Source organism: Pseudorasbora parva, chromosome 4 (genome assembly GCF_024679245.1).
Source record: "Pseudorasbora parva isolate DD20220531a chromosome 4, ASM2467924v1, whole genome shotgun sequence".
In the NCBI taxonomy this organism is placed as follows: Eukaryota; Metazoa; Chordata; class Actinopteri; order Cypriniformes; family Gobionidae; genus Pseudorasbora; species Pseudorasbora parva.
The window spans coordinates 40,422,097-40,442,534 of NC_090175.1; the positions used below are offsets into that span (position 1 = coordinate 40,422,097).

General features: G+C 41.7%; 1 protein-coding gene across 1 annotated transcript in view; it reads left to right on the top strand.

The window, feature by feature from the left end:
• The window catches only part of cpe (carboxypeptidase E), a 28,413-nt gene extending 25,380 nt beyond the window's left edge, over positions 1 to 3,033 (top strand). Inside the window, exons 8-9 of the mRNA XM_067441774.1 lie at positions 1,317 to 1,435; positions 1,516 to 3,033. Coding sequence (XP_067297875.1) covers positions 1,317 to 1,435; positions 1,516 to 1,614 — 218 coding nt within the window. The 3' untranslated portion in view covers positions 1,615 to 3,033. The remainder of the gene's footprint in view (positions 1 to 1,316; positions 1,436 to 1,515) is intronic.
• The last annotated feature ends 17,405 nt before the right edge of the window (positions 3,034 to 20,438 follow it).

The window sequence follows — 20,438 nt, forward strand, 5'->3', positions numbered from 1 at the left end:
CAATGCAAAATCAAAAAAAATGTCACTTTTTTTTGCGATCCTGCATAATTTGCCATTTCACCGCAAAATAATCACAAAAAATGTACTTTCAATAACAACAACAAAAAAATTCTAACTGAACTATCTCTAATTTATTTCAAGCTTAAATACATTGTTTTCATGAGGATTACAGACGTTGGGGTGCTTGCACAGTGTGTCTTTGTAAAAGCAAAAGTAAATCTTTCTCGCCTGCCATCTCGTCTCGCATAGGCCTAAGTGCCAGGACCGGATGAATTGATTACTCTAGATGGAGGAATGACCAAATAAAAGTATGATATGCCCGATAACACTAAAAAAAGAGTTAATAAAAGCGTTGTATACCACGAACTCAATTCGCTCCTGACACACGGTGACGGACCGATGTCAGGCGGAGGATAGTTTGCCAGTTTCGCGAGTATACAGATCTGTTCTATATAGGCTTATGCCCTTGAACAATCATAATCAAATAGCCTACACCCATTATTATGTCTAAATGTCCGTCTTGGCAGTGTCTTGAGTGAATAGGTTTGGGAAGTGTGTCAGTATAGGCTATTGGGTCCGTGTATTACTGTAGGCAGTAATCTTTAAAGTGAAAGCAACTTAGGCTACCTATCAAATAACAACCACTGAAAAAAATTAAATAAAATAACAGTAGCCTTAAACGATAAAAAAATGACTTGAAAAAGCACAGTTACAGTATATATTACAGTATAGGTTACGGTATATATTACATTTAAATTGTATATGTGTGTGTGTGTGTGTGTGTGTTTGTGTGTTATCTATCATCTAATCTATAATTAATTAAATTTAATATTATTGTTTTATAAGAGATGAACTTTGCGACATTGACACATTGAATTGACTTGAGCTGAATAATGACATTAGAGCAGCTTTTACAGATTCATAACTGATGAATTCTGCAACATTAACAAATGCTTTTTGAAACATTTACTTATATAACTTAATAAATAATGGAGAGGGAACATATACATGTATGTATACATAAGAAATGTATTAAGGATTTTTTTAAATAATATAACTTAATAAATAATAAATAGTTTTTTGTCAGTCATTTTTTTTCTGCCTGCATTTTGAACTTGTTTCTGTAAATTAAGCTGGTATATAACAGCGTTTTTTTCATTTTAAACCTGACATTAACTCTACAACCCAGTTAGGGTTCTGCTAAAAAAAACACGTGTGTGTAGGTCTGCCCTCTTGTGGCCATTTGTGTGTGTGTGTGTGTGTGCACCACTTTTGGAAGTTTCAAATGTAAATCACTCAAATTATTTTTTCCTTAGCTAAGGATGGCGATTACTGGCGCTTGTTGGCTCCTGGTAACTACAAAGTATCAGCGTCTGCTCCTGGGTACCTCACGGTGGTCAAGAAAGTAGCTGTTCCCCACAGCCCTGCTACACGGGTAAACACAGACCCTCTTCGCTTCCTCTTCTCATAATATAAATTTCCCTTTTTCATGTCTTCAATTTTTCTCAATCTCAGCTGGATTTTGAGCTGGAGTCGCTGGAAGAGCGGAAGGAGGAAGAGAAGGAGGAGCTCATGGATTGGTGGAAGATGATGTCAGAGACCCTCAACTTCTAACTGACCTGAAGCAGAGGCCATCACAAGCATTCTGGGTGTATAATATTTATTGTTGTCATATGTGTGGCTCATAATCTCAAAAGACATAATTCCATTTTTTGGGGGTTCGTTTTCGATTGTTTTATGTTACAGGCACTACATCTAAACATATTTAAAGTACAACAGCCATATGAAAATTATACAAATCATACATGTTGACAAAGACAACCAGTGGAAGAGCTGGGCTAGGTATCTGCATATATGGTCGGTCGTCCTTGTAAATATGGATGAATACATGTGTTTTCACTAAATGAAACACTGTGTGAAAGGCCCCTAAAGTTAAGTTGCTCCTGTTGCAGGGGTTTTGTGATTTTGATTAGCCTAACCAGGTTTATGTTACTTTAGAGCGTTTTCTGTTTTCTCCAGGCATGCGACGGTAAATACATGTACACACAGAAAAGAAACATGCATTACACGGAGTCGATATTGTGGACCGATCTATTTCTCTTTTGTAACGTTGTGTTTTACATTGATATTGTGAGATTCTTTTGTAGCTATGGTCACCCATCACACCAACCAATCAGAGAGCACTGTGTTGTGATGAATGTATGTGTCAGCAATGAATATTACTATTTATTCTGATTATGACTGAAGCCCATGTAGACAGCACTCATTTACACCTGAGTCTATTTCTGTTCAAACACTGTCCTATTGGTTTAAATAATATTACGCTTGATGTTTTGAATGGGAGTACTTTTGATAAACCTATTTCATTTACTAATAATTTAATAATTACAACTTTGAATATCATATCCAGAATTTAGATGAAAAGAAAATGGAAGAGGTTATCAATTAAACTCCTATCTTATGTTTTAAGAACTATATAGAAAATTAAAAAAATGATGAACATATGATAGATAATAGCTATAAATCTGTATTATCTATGTTTGTAAAGCAGAGTTTCATTTCTGATCATATAACAGCAGATTTTAATGGCACAAGCTAAACAAATAGAAGTTTATTTAGATCTGATGGTTTTTTAATCTATACCAAAATGCACAATTGTGCCCAATGAAGTACTATCTGCAGTCTTTATTGAACATTATGTAATATATTGTCTTATTTGTCTGTTTCAGTATCTTTATATTTAGTGTTTTTCTGTAAAATGAAATGGCACATGTTAATGCTAAATCAATCACCATTATGATCAAGTCTATAATCCTGCATTCAGAATTTCTCATTGGTCCGACTGATTTGGGGAATTTCATGCACATTCAAATTAAAGCTTAAACTTTCAATATTAATATCATAAAATGGCATTTCAAGCCAGCTTATATATTTCTCCTTCGGGACTTCAGTGGTATGTCTAGTATATGAATGTAACGATGGTTTAACTGAATGACGCAATTTGCAACCAAAATAAACTTCCCTTTCTGTTCAGTCTTCTTCCTGTTGTCCGTGTCTAGCAGGCTTATGCACAATTCAGAATTGATTTGAGAATGACTCCAAATTTTCAATTCAGGTCTTGAATTTGAATTGATGTCAAAAACAAGATATAGAATTACAATTTGAATATACATGTCCATCTTGCCATAGCAGCTTCATCTGCATCTGTTCTATCTATATTTTAGAACAAAATGTATGCAGGGTTGAGGAATGACACTAAAAAATGAATCATGGGCCTTGTAATTCCCCCCCCCCCCCCCCAAAAAAAAAAGGTTATAATTAACAATAGTGTGTAAATTTTTATATATTATTATTTATACAATTGTGGTTCAGTGTTGTATAGAAATAAAACCAAGAGATACATTTTCCTAATTTTTTCAATTTCATTTTGAGGCTTGAATTGAGGAACCGGTTAAGCTGATACAATTAAGGAAAATAAGGTTACTTGTTTATTTTAAGAGAATTAGCTCAATTGTGCAGTTTTATTTAGTGACAACATTGTTAGTTCCCAGCATGCTTAGCATATGGCTGGAAATGGAGATTAATATTGAAATGAAGTGTTGTTTAAGTGTTTTTGAGTGAAACATCTGTTAATGTATAATGTTCATTTATGTTTGACATTTGAAAGAATTTCTTTTATGTTGAAGTTTTGACCATTACCATTGTGCATAAGAGTAGAGCTTATGGTTGGGTTGTGATATAAATAACTGCATGTATTATTATTATTATTATTATCAATTCAAATTCATGAATTGAATGAAGGCCAGTTCTGAATTTTGCACAAGCCTGGTGTCTAAACCAATTTGTCTGTTTTGTCTGAGCAGCTGAAAATAAATGTGTGGTATTAAAATTAATATAAGTGTGGCAGTACTGCAGTAGTAATTAGGGTCCACAACAACAACATCAACAAAAACATATAGCGGTAAAATATAACAAGCAAAATAATTGTCTCGGGTCCTGACATTCTTGACTAGTATCCAACACTCAGGAAAAAAACTACAGTGCTGGTACAGGTACAAAAGTGAAAAGTATATCTTTGTACCTTAATCACCCCTAAATGGTCCATAGTACCTTAAAAAGTATCAGTACTTTAAGAGTGCGAATTCGTACCTTAAAGGTACGTTGTAGTAGGCCTACCTTTTTCGGTTTTGTACCTTAGGGTACTGCCCCAGTGACAGAAATGTACCTTTTTGACTGAATAATTCTAATCTTTCAACATCATTGTATAATATATACACACATAGATTAAGAAATTTAAAGGGTTGGTTCACCCAAAAATGAAAATTCTGTCATTAATCATCTTCATGTCGTGCCAAACCCGCAAGACTTCATCTTCAGAACACAAATAAAACTTTTTTTTAATGAAATCTGCAGATTTTTTCGACAGTTTGACGCTTCAAAAAGTTCATAAAAGATCCTAAAATTATTCCAATTGATCGGTTAAGTCCAAATTTTCTGAAGAGACACGATCTCTGAACAGACTGAATTTATAAACTTGATCAGCGAACATGAAGCTCAACCGAACATTGACCGCAAGAACGAACCTCATTGGTTCAGATGTGCTGTAGCAAACGGGAATGAAAGTCATTGGTTAATGCACATCAAGCAAACACTTGAGCTTTTGTTTACTTACCATAACTGATGTGTGCTATGATGAATGTTTATCAATAAAATAAAAGCCTGAATTCTATCTGTTCATCCTATAAAGCGATGTCTTCAGGAAATGTTGGACTAAACCGCTCAATTCAAGCTCAATAAGTAGTTTTACGATCACTTTATGAACTTTTTAAAGTGTCAAAGAATGAATGAAATGTTAACGAATGTATTACAGGTTTGGAGACATTAGGGTGAGTGAAATCATTTCACATTTTTTGGTGAACTATACCTTAAAGGATTAGTTCACCCAAAAATGAAAATTCTGTCAGTATTACTCACCCTTGTGTCGTTCCAGACATAGATCAAGGAATTTATTATGTATATCTATGGTTCCAAACCTGTAAGACCTCTGTTCATCTTCGGGACACAAATTAAGATATTTTTGTTGAAATCCAATGGCTCAGAAAGACCCATAAAAGGTACTAAAGAAGTTGTTAAAAAGCCCATATCAAGTGGTCTACAAAAAATGTATTAAGCAACAGAAATAGTTTTTATGCGCAAAAAAAAACAAAAACAAAAAACAACTTATGATGACTTATGAATCAGCGTATCGAATCAGGGTTCGGCTCGCCAAAGTCACGTGATTTCAGCAGTTTGGCAGATTGACACGCGGTCCGAATCATGAATCGATACGCTGATTCATTGAAGGGTTACTTCAGCGATTAGCATATGGCTTTGTATCAGTAGAAACCCTGGAGTATATTTGAATGATTGTGCTTTCCCCCCTCATATCCCTCTGAGACAAGAGATTTATGCATTTTATTTCTGGAAAACTCTCTGGAATGTTTGGCCAAAGGCTAAAGACTACAGCCAGCAGAGGGAGCCAGTTCTGCATGTTTTGAACCCGCGCATGGGGGATGGGAGATCACACTCAGAGCTCAGCTGGCGAGAAGGGTCTGGCTGCAGACATGCACTGTCAGCCGCGCATGCGCACTAGACAAGATGCACTGTCAGCCGCTCATGCGCACTAGACAAGATGCACTGTCAGCCGCGCATGCGCACTAGACAAGATGCACTGTCAGCCGCACATGCGCACTAGACGAGATGCACTGTCAGCCGCGCATGCGCACTAGACGAGATGCACTGTCAGCCGCTCATGCGCACTAGAAAAACATGCACTGTCAGCCGCGCATGCGCACTAGACAAGATGCACTGTCAGCCGCGCATGCGCACTAGACAAGATGCACTGTCAGCCGCGCATGCGCACTAGACAAGATGCACTGTCAGCCGCGCATGCGCACTAGACAAGATGCACTGTCAGCCGCGCATGCGCACTAGACCAGATGCACTGTCAGCCGCGCATGCGCACTAGACGAGATGCACTGTCAGCCGCGCATGCGCACTAGACAAGATGCACTGTCAGCCGCGCATGCGCACTAGACAAGATGCACTGTCAGCCGCGCATGCGCACTAGACAAGATGCACTGTCAGCCGCGCATGCGCACTAGACGAGATGCACTGTCAGCCGCTCATGCGCACTAGACAAGATGCACTGTCAGCCGCGCATGCGCACTAGACGAGATGCACTGTCAGCCGCGCATGCGCACTAGACAAGATGCACTGTCAGCCGTGCATGCGCACTAGAAAAGATGCACTTTCAGCCGCGCATGCGCACTAGACAAGATGCACTGTCAGCCGCGCATGCGCACTAGAAAAGATGCACTTTCAGCCGCGCATTCGCACTAGAAAAGGTGCACTGTCAGCCGCGGATGCACACTAGACAAGATGCACTGTCAGCCGTGCATGCGCAGTTCGACACGTGTTCTCAAACACACATGCGCAGTCTGAAGCGTGTTCTTCTCAGCAGCTCGTAGACTCCAGCTCGTCGACTCCAGCTCTGAACACGTACACCTGTGTGCATGTAGTATACGCACTAGACAAGATGCACTGTCAGCCGCGCATGCGCACTAGACAAGATGCACTGTCAATGTAGTTGTAACAAGTTCAATATAGTAAGGAAGGAAGAGGACACAGGGGTCGGCTGGACTGTTAATGCGTATCTTTATTTTCTCTTTCTCAATGTCAATAACACGCTTCTTCGTGTGTTCTCAGTCAAACTCATAAGCAACAATAACTTCCGGTTCGCGGCACTTCCGGCTTCCGGGTAAACTCAGTCTCTGTGTTCTCGCACCAACAGTCCGACTCTCTCTCTCCTCGGTCTCCGGTTCCACCGATCTCTTATACCATCCCCGCGCTCATTACTGGAACAAGAGACAGGTGTTATTAATCTGCGTCCAACCCACTCACTTACCGCTCGTCCCGCGGCCCTCTCTCCCGCTGCAGACCTCGCTGAACCACGCCCCGCTTGCCACATACCCCCACCGCCCGACTCAGGCCGGGGAGCCGTCTCCCCCCTCCACCTCCTGGGCCAGGACTGCGCCCAGCCCCCTGTCCGACGCGTCAGTCTGCAACAAGAAAGGGAGAGAAAAGTCAGGGGAGTGTAAGAGCGGCCCGCCACATAGAGCAGCCTTTACTTGGGTAAAAGCCTGTTGACACGGCTCCGTCCACTGGACCGTATCTGGTAGCCCCTTTCTAGTAAGATCAGTCAAAGGGCTGGTGAGGTCCGAATAATTTGGTATAAACCGTCTATAATATCCCGCCAGCCCCAAGAACTGTCTTACCTCCTTTTTGGTCTTGGGTCTCGGACAGGTTGCAATTGCGGCAGTCTTATCAATTTGGGGACGCACCTGCCCATGACCCAAGTGGAAGCCCAGATACCTTACTTCCACCCGCCCAATTGCACACTTCTTCGGATTGGCCGTGAGCCCCGCTCTCCTCAGCGACCTCAGGACCGCCCTCACATGCTGCATATGCCGCTGCCAATCGTGACTATAAATCACTATGTCATCCAGGTACGCAGCAGCATATGCAGCATGGGGACGCAAAATCCTATCCATGAGTCGCTGGAAGGTTGCGGGCGCCCCGAACAAGCCGAAAGGAAGCGTGACAAATTGGTGTAATCCAAACGGCGTGGTGAAAGCTGTTTTTTCTTTGGACAATGGAGACAAGGGGATCTGCCAATAGCCCTTTGTTAAGTCCAGTGTCGAATAAAATCGAGCCGTGCCTAACCGATCAAGCAACTCGTCAACCCGCGGCATTGGATACGCGTCGAATTTCGACACAGCGTTCACCTTGCGGTAGTCCACACAGAACCTGACCGAGCCGTCTGTTTTGGGGACCAAAACTATCGGGCTCGCCCAGTCACTGTTGGACTCCTCGATTACTCCCATGTCGAGCATTGCGCCTAATTCGTCCTGAACTACTTTTTTCTTGTGTACAGGCAAGCGATACGGCCGGCTGCGAACTACCACGCCCGGCTCGGTCTCGATATGGTGCTGAATCAAGTCGGTACGTCCCGGTAGGGGCGAGAACACGTCAGCGAATTCCGCCTGCAATTTCGATAAATCAGCGAGTTGTAACGGTGAGAGGTGATCTCCCCCAGGGGCCAACGCGACTGATTGCGCTTTAATGCTCGCCTCTGGCCCGAGATCATCCTCTCCCCCGATCACCGTTGCCAACAACACCGATTCCACCTCATTCCATATTTTTAGCAGATTGAGGTGGTATATTTGACGTGCCCCGTTCCTATCGGATCGTATCACTTCATAATCGAGCTCTCCTATCTGCCGTGCGACCTCAAACGGCCCCTGCCACTTTGACATTAATTTTGAGCTCGACGTTGGGAGTAGAACGAGCACTTTCTCTCCCGGTGTGAATTTGCGTAGTTTAGTACCCCTGTTATATGACCGGCTTTGGCGGTCCTGGGCTTGCAACAAATTCTCCCTAGATAGCCGCCCCAAGGTGTGGAGTTTTGTTCGCAAGTCCAGCACATATTGAATTTCGTTCTTGGCCAACGAAGGCCCCTCCTCCCAAGTTTCTCGTAGGACGTCCAGCACCCCCCGGGGCTGCCGTCCGTAGAGAAGCTCGAAGGGGGAAAACCCCGTGGAGGCTTGCGGGACCTCTCGCACAGCGAATAAGAGGGGTTCTAACCACCGATCCCAATTTTTGGCGTCTTCCTGTACGAATTTACGGATCATGGATTTAAGAGTGCGATTAAACCGTTCGACCAAGCCGTCTGTTTGTGGGTGATAGACGCTTGTTCGAATGGATTTAATGCCCAATAATCCGTACAATTCGCTTAACGTGCGTGACATAAACGCCGTGCCTTGATCAGTGAGGATTTCCTTCGGAATCCCCACTCGGGAAATTAAACGAAACAGTGCGTCCGCAACACTCTTCGCAGAGATGTTGCGGAGAGCCACTGCTTCCGGATACCGTGTTGCGTAGTCCACGATAACTAGCGCAAAACGATGTCCGCGTGCGGACCGCTCTAATGGCCCGATGAGGTCCATCGCAATTCTCTCGAAGGGGACCTGCATTAATGGTAGGGGGCGCAATGGCGCTTTTGGGGCGGCCAGTGGGTTCACCAACTGACATTCAGGACAAGACGCGCACCACCTGCGCACATTGTCATGAATGCCTGGCCAAAAAAATCGGGTCATTAAACGATTCAGCGTGGCCGCCTGTCCCAGGTGGCCCGCCATCGGGTTAGAGTGAGCCGCCTGGAAAAGCATTTCCCGGCGGCTCTTTGGTACTAACAACTGGGTTGTATCCACTTTTGTCTGAGCGTCTTGGGTCACTCGATACAACCTATCCTTAATTATGGCAAAATAAGGATACGTGACGGGCAATGCGGGTTGGAGGGACTGACCTTCGATAGTGCGGACCTGTTGAAAAGCATGTTTTAGAGTCTCATCTTGAGACTGCTCCAGAGGGAAGTCATCGCGGTCCGAGAGAATCAGTCTCTCAACCCCGCTAGGTTCCTCTGAAGCTGTTCCCAAGGGTCCCGTATCAGTCTCGCCAACCTGCACTCGCACCGCCCCGTTCCTAGCCTTGTTTTCCCAAGCGGCATCCGCGCATAACGACCCCAATAACGCCGAAAAGGCGGGCCAATTCGTCCCCAGAATTAACGGATGCCGGAGGTGGGGACTAACCGCCACCTCAACACTATGCTTTTTCCCCCTAAACTGTATCGTGACTGGGACAACCGGATATTCCACCACATCCCCGTGCACACACCACACCTTAACCATGCGGCTTGTATCCAATGCCCCAGGCTGCATCAGGCTTTGATGGATCGAGGTTTGGTTACATCCTGAATCCACCAAGGCCTGATATGTACCCCCCTTGATACTTACAGGAATTTGGTACTCTCCTGCTTGATCGGGGGTGGTCCGCTGGACGTCCGGGATCCGGATCATTGTCCCGATGTCCATCCTCGGACATCGGTCCACAAAATGATCCGGATCACCGCACCGCCAGCAGGCCAGCCCAGGCTTACCCGCCACCCCTGCGGCGGGGAGTGGGTTGGAAAATGAGCGCGGGGAGGGTGTGAAACCGGAGCCATTGTCGCCACCCGCCCCTAGCGGCCCCGCCCCCCTGGGCGGAGCCCGCGAACTCCCGGACGGTCCTGGGCCCATCCCACCCCGGCCTCCGGGGGGAACGCGAGGAGGGCCTGGAGGACGGGACCTGGGGAGAGGGACAGGGCGAGAGGGAGAGACAGAGGGGGGAGAGAGAGAGGGAGAGGTTAGTAGGGGCTCGCCGACCCCCGGGCACGCCACCAGATGGTCCTCCGCCAGGTTGATGGCCGTCGTCAGCGACGTGGGCCGGTGGCACTGGACCCACTCGGCGGTCTTCTTGGGTAGCCGAGCGATAAACTGCTCCAGTACCACCAGATCGACGATGTGGTCCACGTCGCTTCCACCGGCCAATAGCCATTTGCGGCACGCGTCCCGGAGCTGTTGGGCCATCGCGAAGTGTCGGCCGGCCTCGCCCCACTCCAGCGAGCGGAACCTCTGGCGGTGCTGCTCTGGGGTCCGGCCGACCCGCTGGATGATGGCCCTCCTCAGGTCTTCATATTCCAGGAGGTTCGCCACCGGCAGTTGTTGGGCGGCCACCTGGGCTTCTCCGGTCAGCAGAGGAATGAGGCGCACCGGCCACTGTGCCCGGGGCCACCCGCAGGCCTCCGCGGCCTTCTGAAATAAGTCTATGAAGGCCTCGGGATCGTCCTGTGGCCCCATCTTGTGTAGGGGCACGTGGACCGGTGCGCTGGCGAGCCCGGCGGCTTCGGTGCGAACCTCCCGGTCGATCCAGCTCCGGAACCTCTCGCGGTCCTCTTGCTGGCCGCGGACGATGGCCTCGAAGCGGCGCTCCTGGTCCGCCCGCAGGTCCAGCATGGACTGGTGTTGTTCCTGATGGAGGGCCGCGAGAGAGGTGATGATGTCCGCAAACGGCGAGGCGGAGGGCGTTGGGGTTGTCATGGCGGCGGCGCGGTCCTACTTCCTTCCCGGGTTTCGGCACCAGTGTAACAAGTTCGATATAGTAAGGAAGGAAGAGGACACAGGGGTCGGCTGGACTGTTGATGCGTATCTTTATTTTCTCTTTCTCAATGTCAATAACACACTTCTTCGTGTGTTCTCAGTCAAACTCATAAGCAACAATAACTTCCGGTTCGCGGCACTTCCGGCTTCCGGGTAAACTCAGTCTCTGTGTTCTCGCACCAACAGTCCGACTCTCTCTCTCCTCGGTCTCCGGTTCCACCGATCTCTTATACCATCCCCGCGCTCATTACTGGAACAAGAGACAGGTGTTATTAATCTGCGTCCAACCCACTCACTTACCGCTCGTCCCGCGGCCCTCTCTCCCGCTGCAGACCTCGCTGAACCACGCCCCGCTTGCCACAGTAGTCTATGTACATTGATGACCCAGTTTAAATACAGATTCATCTTCCCAGCGCTGAAGTAACCCTCTAAGCTCTTCATTAAGGTGAAACTTCAGGAAGTAGTGTTTTGAAATCTGCCATCATTATTTAGTTTTTTTTTTTTTGTCACACAAAAACTATTCTCGTTGCTTCATAAAATTATTGTAGAACCACTGTAGTGAGATGGGCTTTTTAAAGACGTCTTTAGTTACCTTTTATGGGTTTTGAGAGAGGAATTGACATTGGTGTCAATGGAGGCCTTTCTCCCTTTCTGAGCTTTTCACAGTCTGCGTTTATGAGCCATCGGATTTTAACAAAAATATCTTAATTTGTGTTCTGAAGATGAACGGAGGTCTTACGGGTGTCGAATGACATTAGGGTGAGTAACTAATGACAGAATTTAATTTTTGGGGTGAACTAACCCTTTAAAGCTACGCTTTGTAACTTTTTTTTGTTTATTCTTAGCTAAAAACACTTAGTTCTTTCAAAAATATATGTGCTCATTAATGTATATTTACTTCTTTCAAGTTAGTATTCTTGTAAGTTTATAATATGTCATTAAAAATACATACAGGTGAGGGGTTCGGATGCTGCTCGCCATTGCCCCTCCATCTTGAAAGTAAATTAGTCAAAGAGGGAATCTGAAGAGGGGGATAGCCATGTTAGTCTTGGACTGAATCGGCCACTGTAGGAGTTAGAACGAAATCAGAATTGAGAGGAACAGAAACTAATATTCTAATATCGGGAAAAATATCATACAGTGTAGCTTTAATGGTCACTGTTTTGAAACTTAGATTAAACTGTAAACAAAGTAGGGAAGTTCTTAATTTTACATAACTTTGTAAAAAAAAAAAAAAGTTGTGTAGGCAAGTTATTCAGCTCTATTCTGTAGTTGCTGGCATAGCAGATCCAAGCGGTCTCGCCCATTATTCATTCCTTACCTATTAGCATAAGCTGATCAATACTATTGATCAGAGAGGACACGGTAACTGTATGGCAGTTCTCCTGTTGGCCCAGAGGGATCTCAGAATGCCTAAAACAGCAATACTATCTCTCTGAGGAACACTTCTCTCATTATTTCCCCGCGAGAGGGGTGAGAGAAGCATTGATATGTGTTTAATTAGAGCTAAAAATACACATGCGCACCAGTCTCCCGCGAGAGCTGACACCGATATCTAATTGAATGCATTAAACAACAGCACAAAGTTTTAACAAACGGCCAATTACTTTTGCACTTGACTGTTTTGGAGTCTTGGCTTGGGCATGCTAATCACGTTTTTTTTAAATTGTTTCTGTCGCTGCCTTTTTCATGGAATTTTCTTTCTTTCTTTCTTTCTTTCTTTCTTTCTTTCTTTCTTTCTTTCTTTCTTTCTTTCTTTCTTTCTTTCTTTCTTTCTTTCAATATGGCCATATGGAAATATTATGGTCTGGGGAATTAAAGAAAACATCAAAAGAGGGCGCTGTTGAAACATTTTATAGTAGGCCTAAATGTTGGATGAATGGACAAGTAATGGTACTTTATGGAAAACATAGAGGAAAAATTCTTAGAACTTTTTATATTAGCTCTTATGTACAAAAGCACATATCTATCATTTATATGTACTTATGTTCCACACATTCTTATATCACTGAGCCATTAAGGCAGCATGTGAACTGACACAGAATGTTGTTTTTATTTCCCTGGTCAATTTGCAATGGATAGCTGACGCTCATAAGGTGCCCCACATTATGAACATAAAGGTATTAATCCAAAATGTTAACAAAAGCAGTCACATGGATCTCAGCCATGGTACAGAACTAGTGCCAAGTGGATAACAGATAAACTCTCCCAAAGGGAGGCAAAAGTTGGAAGGACACAAAAGAGAAATCAGAGATCAGGACTGAAAAAGACATAGCCACGAGATAGAGGTGGTGTGTGTGTGTGTGTGTGTGTGTGTGTGTGTGTGTGTGTGTGTGTGTGTGTGTGTGTGTGTGTGTGTGTGTGTATTACATTGTGGGGACCAAATGTTCCCACAATGTAATATAAATCTGAGATCACCTACATTGTGGGGACCAGCCAGCGGTCCAAAAAACAAAAGAAGCCTATTGAAAGTCCCCACAATTCACAAAAACTGCTGTGTGTGTGTGTCTGTGTGGGAGAGAGAAACGTATACGTGTGTGTAAGGCAGAATGTCTGTTATTGTGGCAGTGTTGCTTTGATTTGAGAACTGTTTCAAATCCTTTGCTTCTTTCCGTTCTCTTCCCTCTTTCTGTATTTTTCTCTTTTGTTCTTCTGGGTGGCCTAACCTTCTCTCCTTTCTCCAAATATCCTTCTATCACTGGGCTGTGAACACCATCCTAATCTGTGAGTGTGTGTGTGTGTGTGTGTGTGTGTGTGTGTGTGTGTGAGAGAGAGAGAGAGAGAGAGAGAGAGAGAGAGAGAGAGAGAGAAAGAGAGAGTGTGTATATGTGTACGTGTACAACCGAAAGAATAATGAGTGAGATTCATGTTTGTGAGTATCTGTCTGTTTGAACTAGTGTTTGTTAATGTTTGTGTATGCAAGTGTGCCTGTGGGATGTGACTGTATGAATGAGTGTGAGCGTGAGCGAGAGAAAGGGGGAGATGCTGCAAAGGTCATTGGGTCCAGTATATGTATTGTGATGGTAATCATGGGATGTGATCGTCACGTATTCCTCTACGTCCAGTCTTTTTCTGTCTTTGCATTGGCATATACACACACACACACATTATATATATATATATATATATATATATATATATATATATATATATATATATATATATATATATATATATATATATATATATATATATATATATATATATATATATATAAAGATTTTCTTTGTAGCTGGACCTAAATCAAATTTTAAAAGTTATTTTGTATAGCCTTTTTAGAACTTATATTTATATATTTTTAAACCTTACTATACATCTGCTTATTTAAGAGTATAATGAACATCAAGAAGAGGAGAAAACAAAATTAGGATGATTAAGATTAAAGAGTTTCACTAGACTTTTTTAATTTATAATTTTCACATGTGTAATAAGTAAAACAAGATATAGCCATCAAGAGCTTATGCAAATCAAAGACAGCTCTACAGCCAAATACAATTCAGAAACAGAAAGGATGGTAAACCTATAGTGGGAAACTGTGTTATCTAATGCTCTGGCATAAAGCACAGCACAGTCCTGCTGAAATATTGCTCAACACTGAACATGAATATCTACAAATAGAACTATGAATAGAATATACAGTGATGAAATCCACATATATGTGCATTAAAGGATATCCCTGGTTCATATAGGTTCAGAACACTATGAGACTAGATTGGACTTTGACTTGGGCCAGTAAGTAATCACTCAGAAAACTCTAGCAGCCATACAGCAACTTGCTAATAAAGCATTTAGAATACCACAGCACCCGTTCTGCAACCTGGCAACCAACAACCCTGTAGATTTATTGTTGTGAGTTTTGGACCTCTTGCATTTTATTGATACAATGCAAAAACTAGTTTAGTTGTACCTTGAGTATAGTCTAAACTTTGGAATTCTTGGCTACATTGTTGGAATGTGTTATAATCTTTTCTTGTTTTGAGCTGTGCATGTGTGTGGCTATAGCTGGTTTACCCAAAAAAAAAACACCTCTACACTGTATCTATTAATCATGATACATGCTGGGCTATTGTAGGGAAATCCAGCAGGGAATGAAATTAAGTGTGTGTGTTTGTGTTTGTGTGCACGTGGGTGCATGCCTGTGTGTGTCCATTTTATATTACATTGTGGGGACCAAATGTAAAACCTGAGATCACCTACATTATTCTCTACACTTTTCAAAAGGCTTATAAATCATCCAGTATTTTTTGTTTTTTGAGAAAGTAAAAATACAGAACGTTTCCTGTGATGGGTTGGTTTAGGGGCAGGGGCAGTGTAGGGGATAGAATGTACAGTTTTTATAGTATAAAAACCATTACGTCTATGGAGGTCCCCACAAAGATATGAACCAGACTGTGTGTGTGTGTGTGTGTGTGTCTGTGTGTGTGTGTGTGTGTGTGTGTGTGTGTGTGTGTGTGTGTGTGTGTGTGTGTGTGAGAGAGAGAGAGAGAGAGAGAGAGAGAGAGAGAGAGAGAGAGAGAGAGAGAGAGAGAGAGAGAGAGAGAGAGAGAGAGAGAGAGAGAGAGAGAGAGAGAGAACCCAATCGGGACTTCAACCTGAATGTAGACTGACCTTCTTATAAATTCTTATAAATCTTATAAATCAGATTTTCATTTTTTTTTTAAATGTAAAAATACCTAAAAATAACACTAACTTTTCTGTGATGGATAGGTTTAGTGTAAGGGTATAAAATATACAGTTTGTACAGTATAAAAACCATCATGTCTAGTCTTCACCAAGATAGTGAACCAGAAGTGTGTGTGCGTGTGTGTGTGTGTGTGTGTGTGTGTGTGTGTGGGCATGTTTTTGTGACATATGAGGACACAAATGTGTATAATGACATAGGTACGACAGGTATTACAAGGAGAGGGTGTAATATGAGGACATTGGCCATGTCCCCACTTTTCAAAATGCTTATAAATCATACAGGATGAGTTTTTTTAGATAGTAAAAATTCTGAATATTTCCTGTGATGGGTAGGTTTAGGGGCAGGTGCAGTGTAAGGGGATAGAAAATACGGTTGTACAGTATAAAAACCATTACGCCTATGGAATGTCCCCATATGTCACAAAAACAAATGTGTGTGTGTGTGTGTGTGTGTGTGTAAGAGAGAGATACATTTTTTATACTCTTTCTTCAGTTTATCTTTGATGTTTTGGTCCTGCATATTTAAATTTAAGTACGGTGTAACCTCTGGTTCTTTGTCTTTGTAACAAAAGTCACATCCTGAATACAATGATAACTCTGTGAGTGTGTAGTCCAGCACACAGAGCCTCCATTTCCCCAGTGGCTGCGGTGGAGTCTGACAAACCAATGCCCTGGAGCCGTTTTCATGCGACTGTTGGACTTTGAGTTTTATGTATTAGAACAGCTGCTGCTGGGGATCGGCCAATCACAGAGATGAGCAGTCACCTCCACAGACACCTCACAGAGACCCCGGCAGAACCCTGCCACAGCCAATCAGAGGCAGCGTGTGATAGGTCACTACCTTAGGCACATACACACAAACACGTGTTTTTTCACATTTTCACACTCTCTTATTAATGTAACATTAAGTCCATAATCAGTTCTGAACCTCAAGACAATAAAAAAAGCTACAAAATAAAACGTATTTATTTCAATGTAATGATGTATATGCGCCAAAGAATGGATAGCTATTCTACAAAAACACTGAATGCACTTATTTGTAGCGTACAACGATGAAAATGGAAGGAAGTGCACAGCAAGTTTTCTTCCTTTTTATTGATCCAGGTTTTCACACCCACAGTTGAAGGACAACCTTTTCTACTTGTCCTCTGTTTATCCATCCATTTTATTCTGTGGATCGAAGAATATCTCTCTTGAGGTTAAAGAGAGAATTGAAGTACAGGAAAGAAGAGAAAGTGACAAAATAAAGAAACAAAAGTAATCCTATGTTATCTCAAATATGAAACATTTAATATGTTAATTGTCAATTATTATTATTATCTTTTTTTTATCTGGGTACACTGTAAAAAATTATTTGTTGACTTAACTTAATATATTTTGTTATCTTTTTGCATTGGTTTTTTCAAGTTTCTCTTACTTATTTGGATAAGTTATCTGAACTAATTCCATTTAGTAATAAAAACTTCCCCTTCAGTTTTCTGAACTTAAATGTTCTAGTCATCATAACTTCACTTCAGTTTTCTGAACTTAAATGTTCTAGTCATCATAACTTCACTTCAGTTTTCTGAACTTAAATGTTCTAGTCATCATAACTTCACTTCAGTTTTCTGAACTTAAATGTTCTAGTCATCATAACTTCACTTCAGTTTTCTGAACTTAAATGTTCTAGTCATCATAACTTCACTTCAGTTTTCTGAACTTAAATGTTCTAGTCATCATAACTTCACTTCAGTTTTCTGAACTTAAATGTTCTAGTCATCATAACTTCACTTCAGTTTTCTGAACTTAAATGTTCTAGTCATCATAACTTCACTTCAGTTTTCTGAACTTAAATGTTCTAGTCATCATAACTTCACTTTAGTTGGTTGCAAAGCTGCTTTAATAAGTATTAATTGCATTACTATATTGATTTGTAAATTACATTTGATTTAGAATAAAACCTATAGCAAATTAAAATCACAGCAACACATATCAGTACACATTTATATTTATTGCAAAAACAAACACCAAAAACAACCACACAAAAGGTCTGAAATGTCCTTTCTTCAGAAAATTGCAAAAAGAAACGGCACAGACTGTTAAACACCTCTGATTTGGCTTTATACCATTTTAATTTAAACTTAATTTAAGTTCATTTTAATTAACAATGTGTAAGCTCTCAAGCTTCAGTACATTTATCAATGAGCATAAACAGCACATATTCACCAGTGTTACCTCACTGCATTTTTTTCAGCTTTGCAGCTCTCCCCAACCATTAAACCTAGATTAAAAATAAAAATAAAATAAAAAGTTGGATAACCTCATAGCTCGAGCCCAAACAGTGTGGCAAAGGCATTTAGGGCATCTTCTAGATCCATGACCACAATCTCCGTCTAGTATGACATCCACATCCACAACATCATCTGGGAAGGCACTATCATGTCTGATGTCCTCACTCATGGTCAAGATGCCCTACATTAACCCCATGAACAATGTCTCTCTCATCATCATCTGGCTGAAAAAAAATGAGACACAGATACAAATTTTAAGTGGTGCTGTCATAAAATATTTATTCAAACATACATTAAATACTAAAGAACAGCAATACAATAACTATGCAATATAGTAAATATACTTTTTTTAGCTGACAGAATATTTTTTCTGAGGTAAATGTGACATGACATTGCTTAAAAGCTATTTATTGACGTTTATTAACGTTTGCGCAGTTGAAACACTGCGATTACATGAGACAATACAGGGTTCTTGCAGGTTTCAGTAAGTTAAATTTAAGACCTTTTTAAGAGCTTTTAAGACCATTATGAGTGAAATTTAAGACCAACACGACGCATTACTAAAAGCATTATAAATGATCTCAGAAACTCTCAAACATTCTATTTTTATTGATTCAGTTATAGAAACATTAAATAAACTCAGAAACTGATATCAAAATACTGAGTCCGATATTTTCGCATGCGGTTTTTCGTATTCCGAAAAATTCGTTACGCACAGAGATCTTGCACACTGAGTCCGATGCGTATTAATGAATGCGTTACGGGGATAAAAACGCAAAACAAGACAAAGTGACGTCTAGTGAGGATAATTTGTTTGTTCTGAGATGTGGAGAGACTCCTGTGATCGCGTAGAGTTCCCCTCCTTATCAAGCGGGATCAAGACCGACCGATTAAAAGTGTCAGTTTGATGCTTTGCTAGCGATACTGGAGACACATATTAAAAAGAAGACCACTAATTTCCGTGAATCAATTGATCCCGAACACCTGGCAGTATGTCTATGGATCTGATCACACACACACACAGAGCTTTACAGAGACTTTATGTGCTATAATTATAGCTGTGATATAATAATATTATTTGTGGTATTTTTGCTAGAATAATAATTTACGCACTTCCAAAAATAAATTCGACCTCACGTTATGTCAATCACGCTTGCACACTGCCTCCGAAACTTTTGTCCGTCAAAAAAATTTTTGGAACAGGTTCAATTTTCTGCGTTTTCGCATCCGTAAAAACGCATTTTGAGACGTTTTGACAACTCAGAGCCACCATACATATTATTCTAGCAAAAATGCTACAAATATTATTATATCACAACTATAATTATAGCACATCAAGTCTCCCCTTACGAAAAGAAAATATATTTACCAATATATTTTCTTGAAATATATTTTAATATATGGAATAATATATTGATGGCATTATAAAATATATTATATATTCATGCAATATATTGGAAAATATACAAATGATGGCCGCTTTCAGTATATTGGAAAATATAAATATTAAATCCCATAACGTTATATGTGAATATATTGCATGATATTTTCAAATATATTGCAATATATTTTTGTTTCGTAAGGGTCTGTAAAGCTCGCTCTGTCTGTCTGTCTGTCTGTCTGTCTGTGTGTGTGTGTGTGTGTGTGTGTGTGTGTGTGTGTGTGTGTGTGTGTGTGTGTGTGTGTGTGTGTGTGTGTGTGTGTGTGTGTGTGTGTGATCAGATCCATAGACATACTGCCAGGTGTTCGGGATCAATTGATTCACAGAAATTAGTGGTCTTCTTTTAAATATGTCTCCAGTATCGCTAGCAAAGCATCAAACTGAGCCACTGAAACTGCAACTTTGAATCGGTCGATCTGGATAATCCCGCTTGATAGGGAAACTCTCCTCTCTACGCGATCACAGGAGTAACGTTAGATGAACCCAATATCTCCTCAGGACAAACAAATCATCCTCACTAGACGTCACTTTGTCTTGTTTTGCGTTTTTCCCCGTAACACATTCATTAATAAGCATCGGACTCAGTGTGCAAGGTCTCTGTGCGTGACGAGTTTTTCGGATCACGAATATGAAAAAACGCATGCGAAAATATCGGACTCAGTGTGCAAAGACCCATGTTCTTTGAAAACGCGCGTAGACACAAGTGCATACCAGACAAAACAACCAACCTATGATAGGGGCGGATCTACGGTTGGGCCTGAGATTGACAGCTGCCCACCCAGTCAGATCAAATACATCAGAATACATTACGCTTAAGCCTATTAGAATGCGAGTGTTGGCGCCAGCATATTAAAGCACTATTTGACCGTAAATCCTCAACATTTGGCGCGCTTAAAAAAAATCCTTAAAGACAAATAGCGCTTTTTGCCAAAATATGGTTTATTACGGTAATTTCTTGCTTTCCGTTTG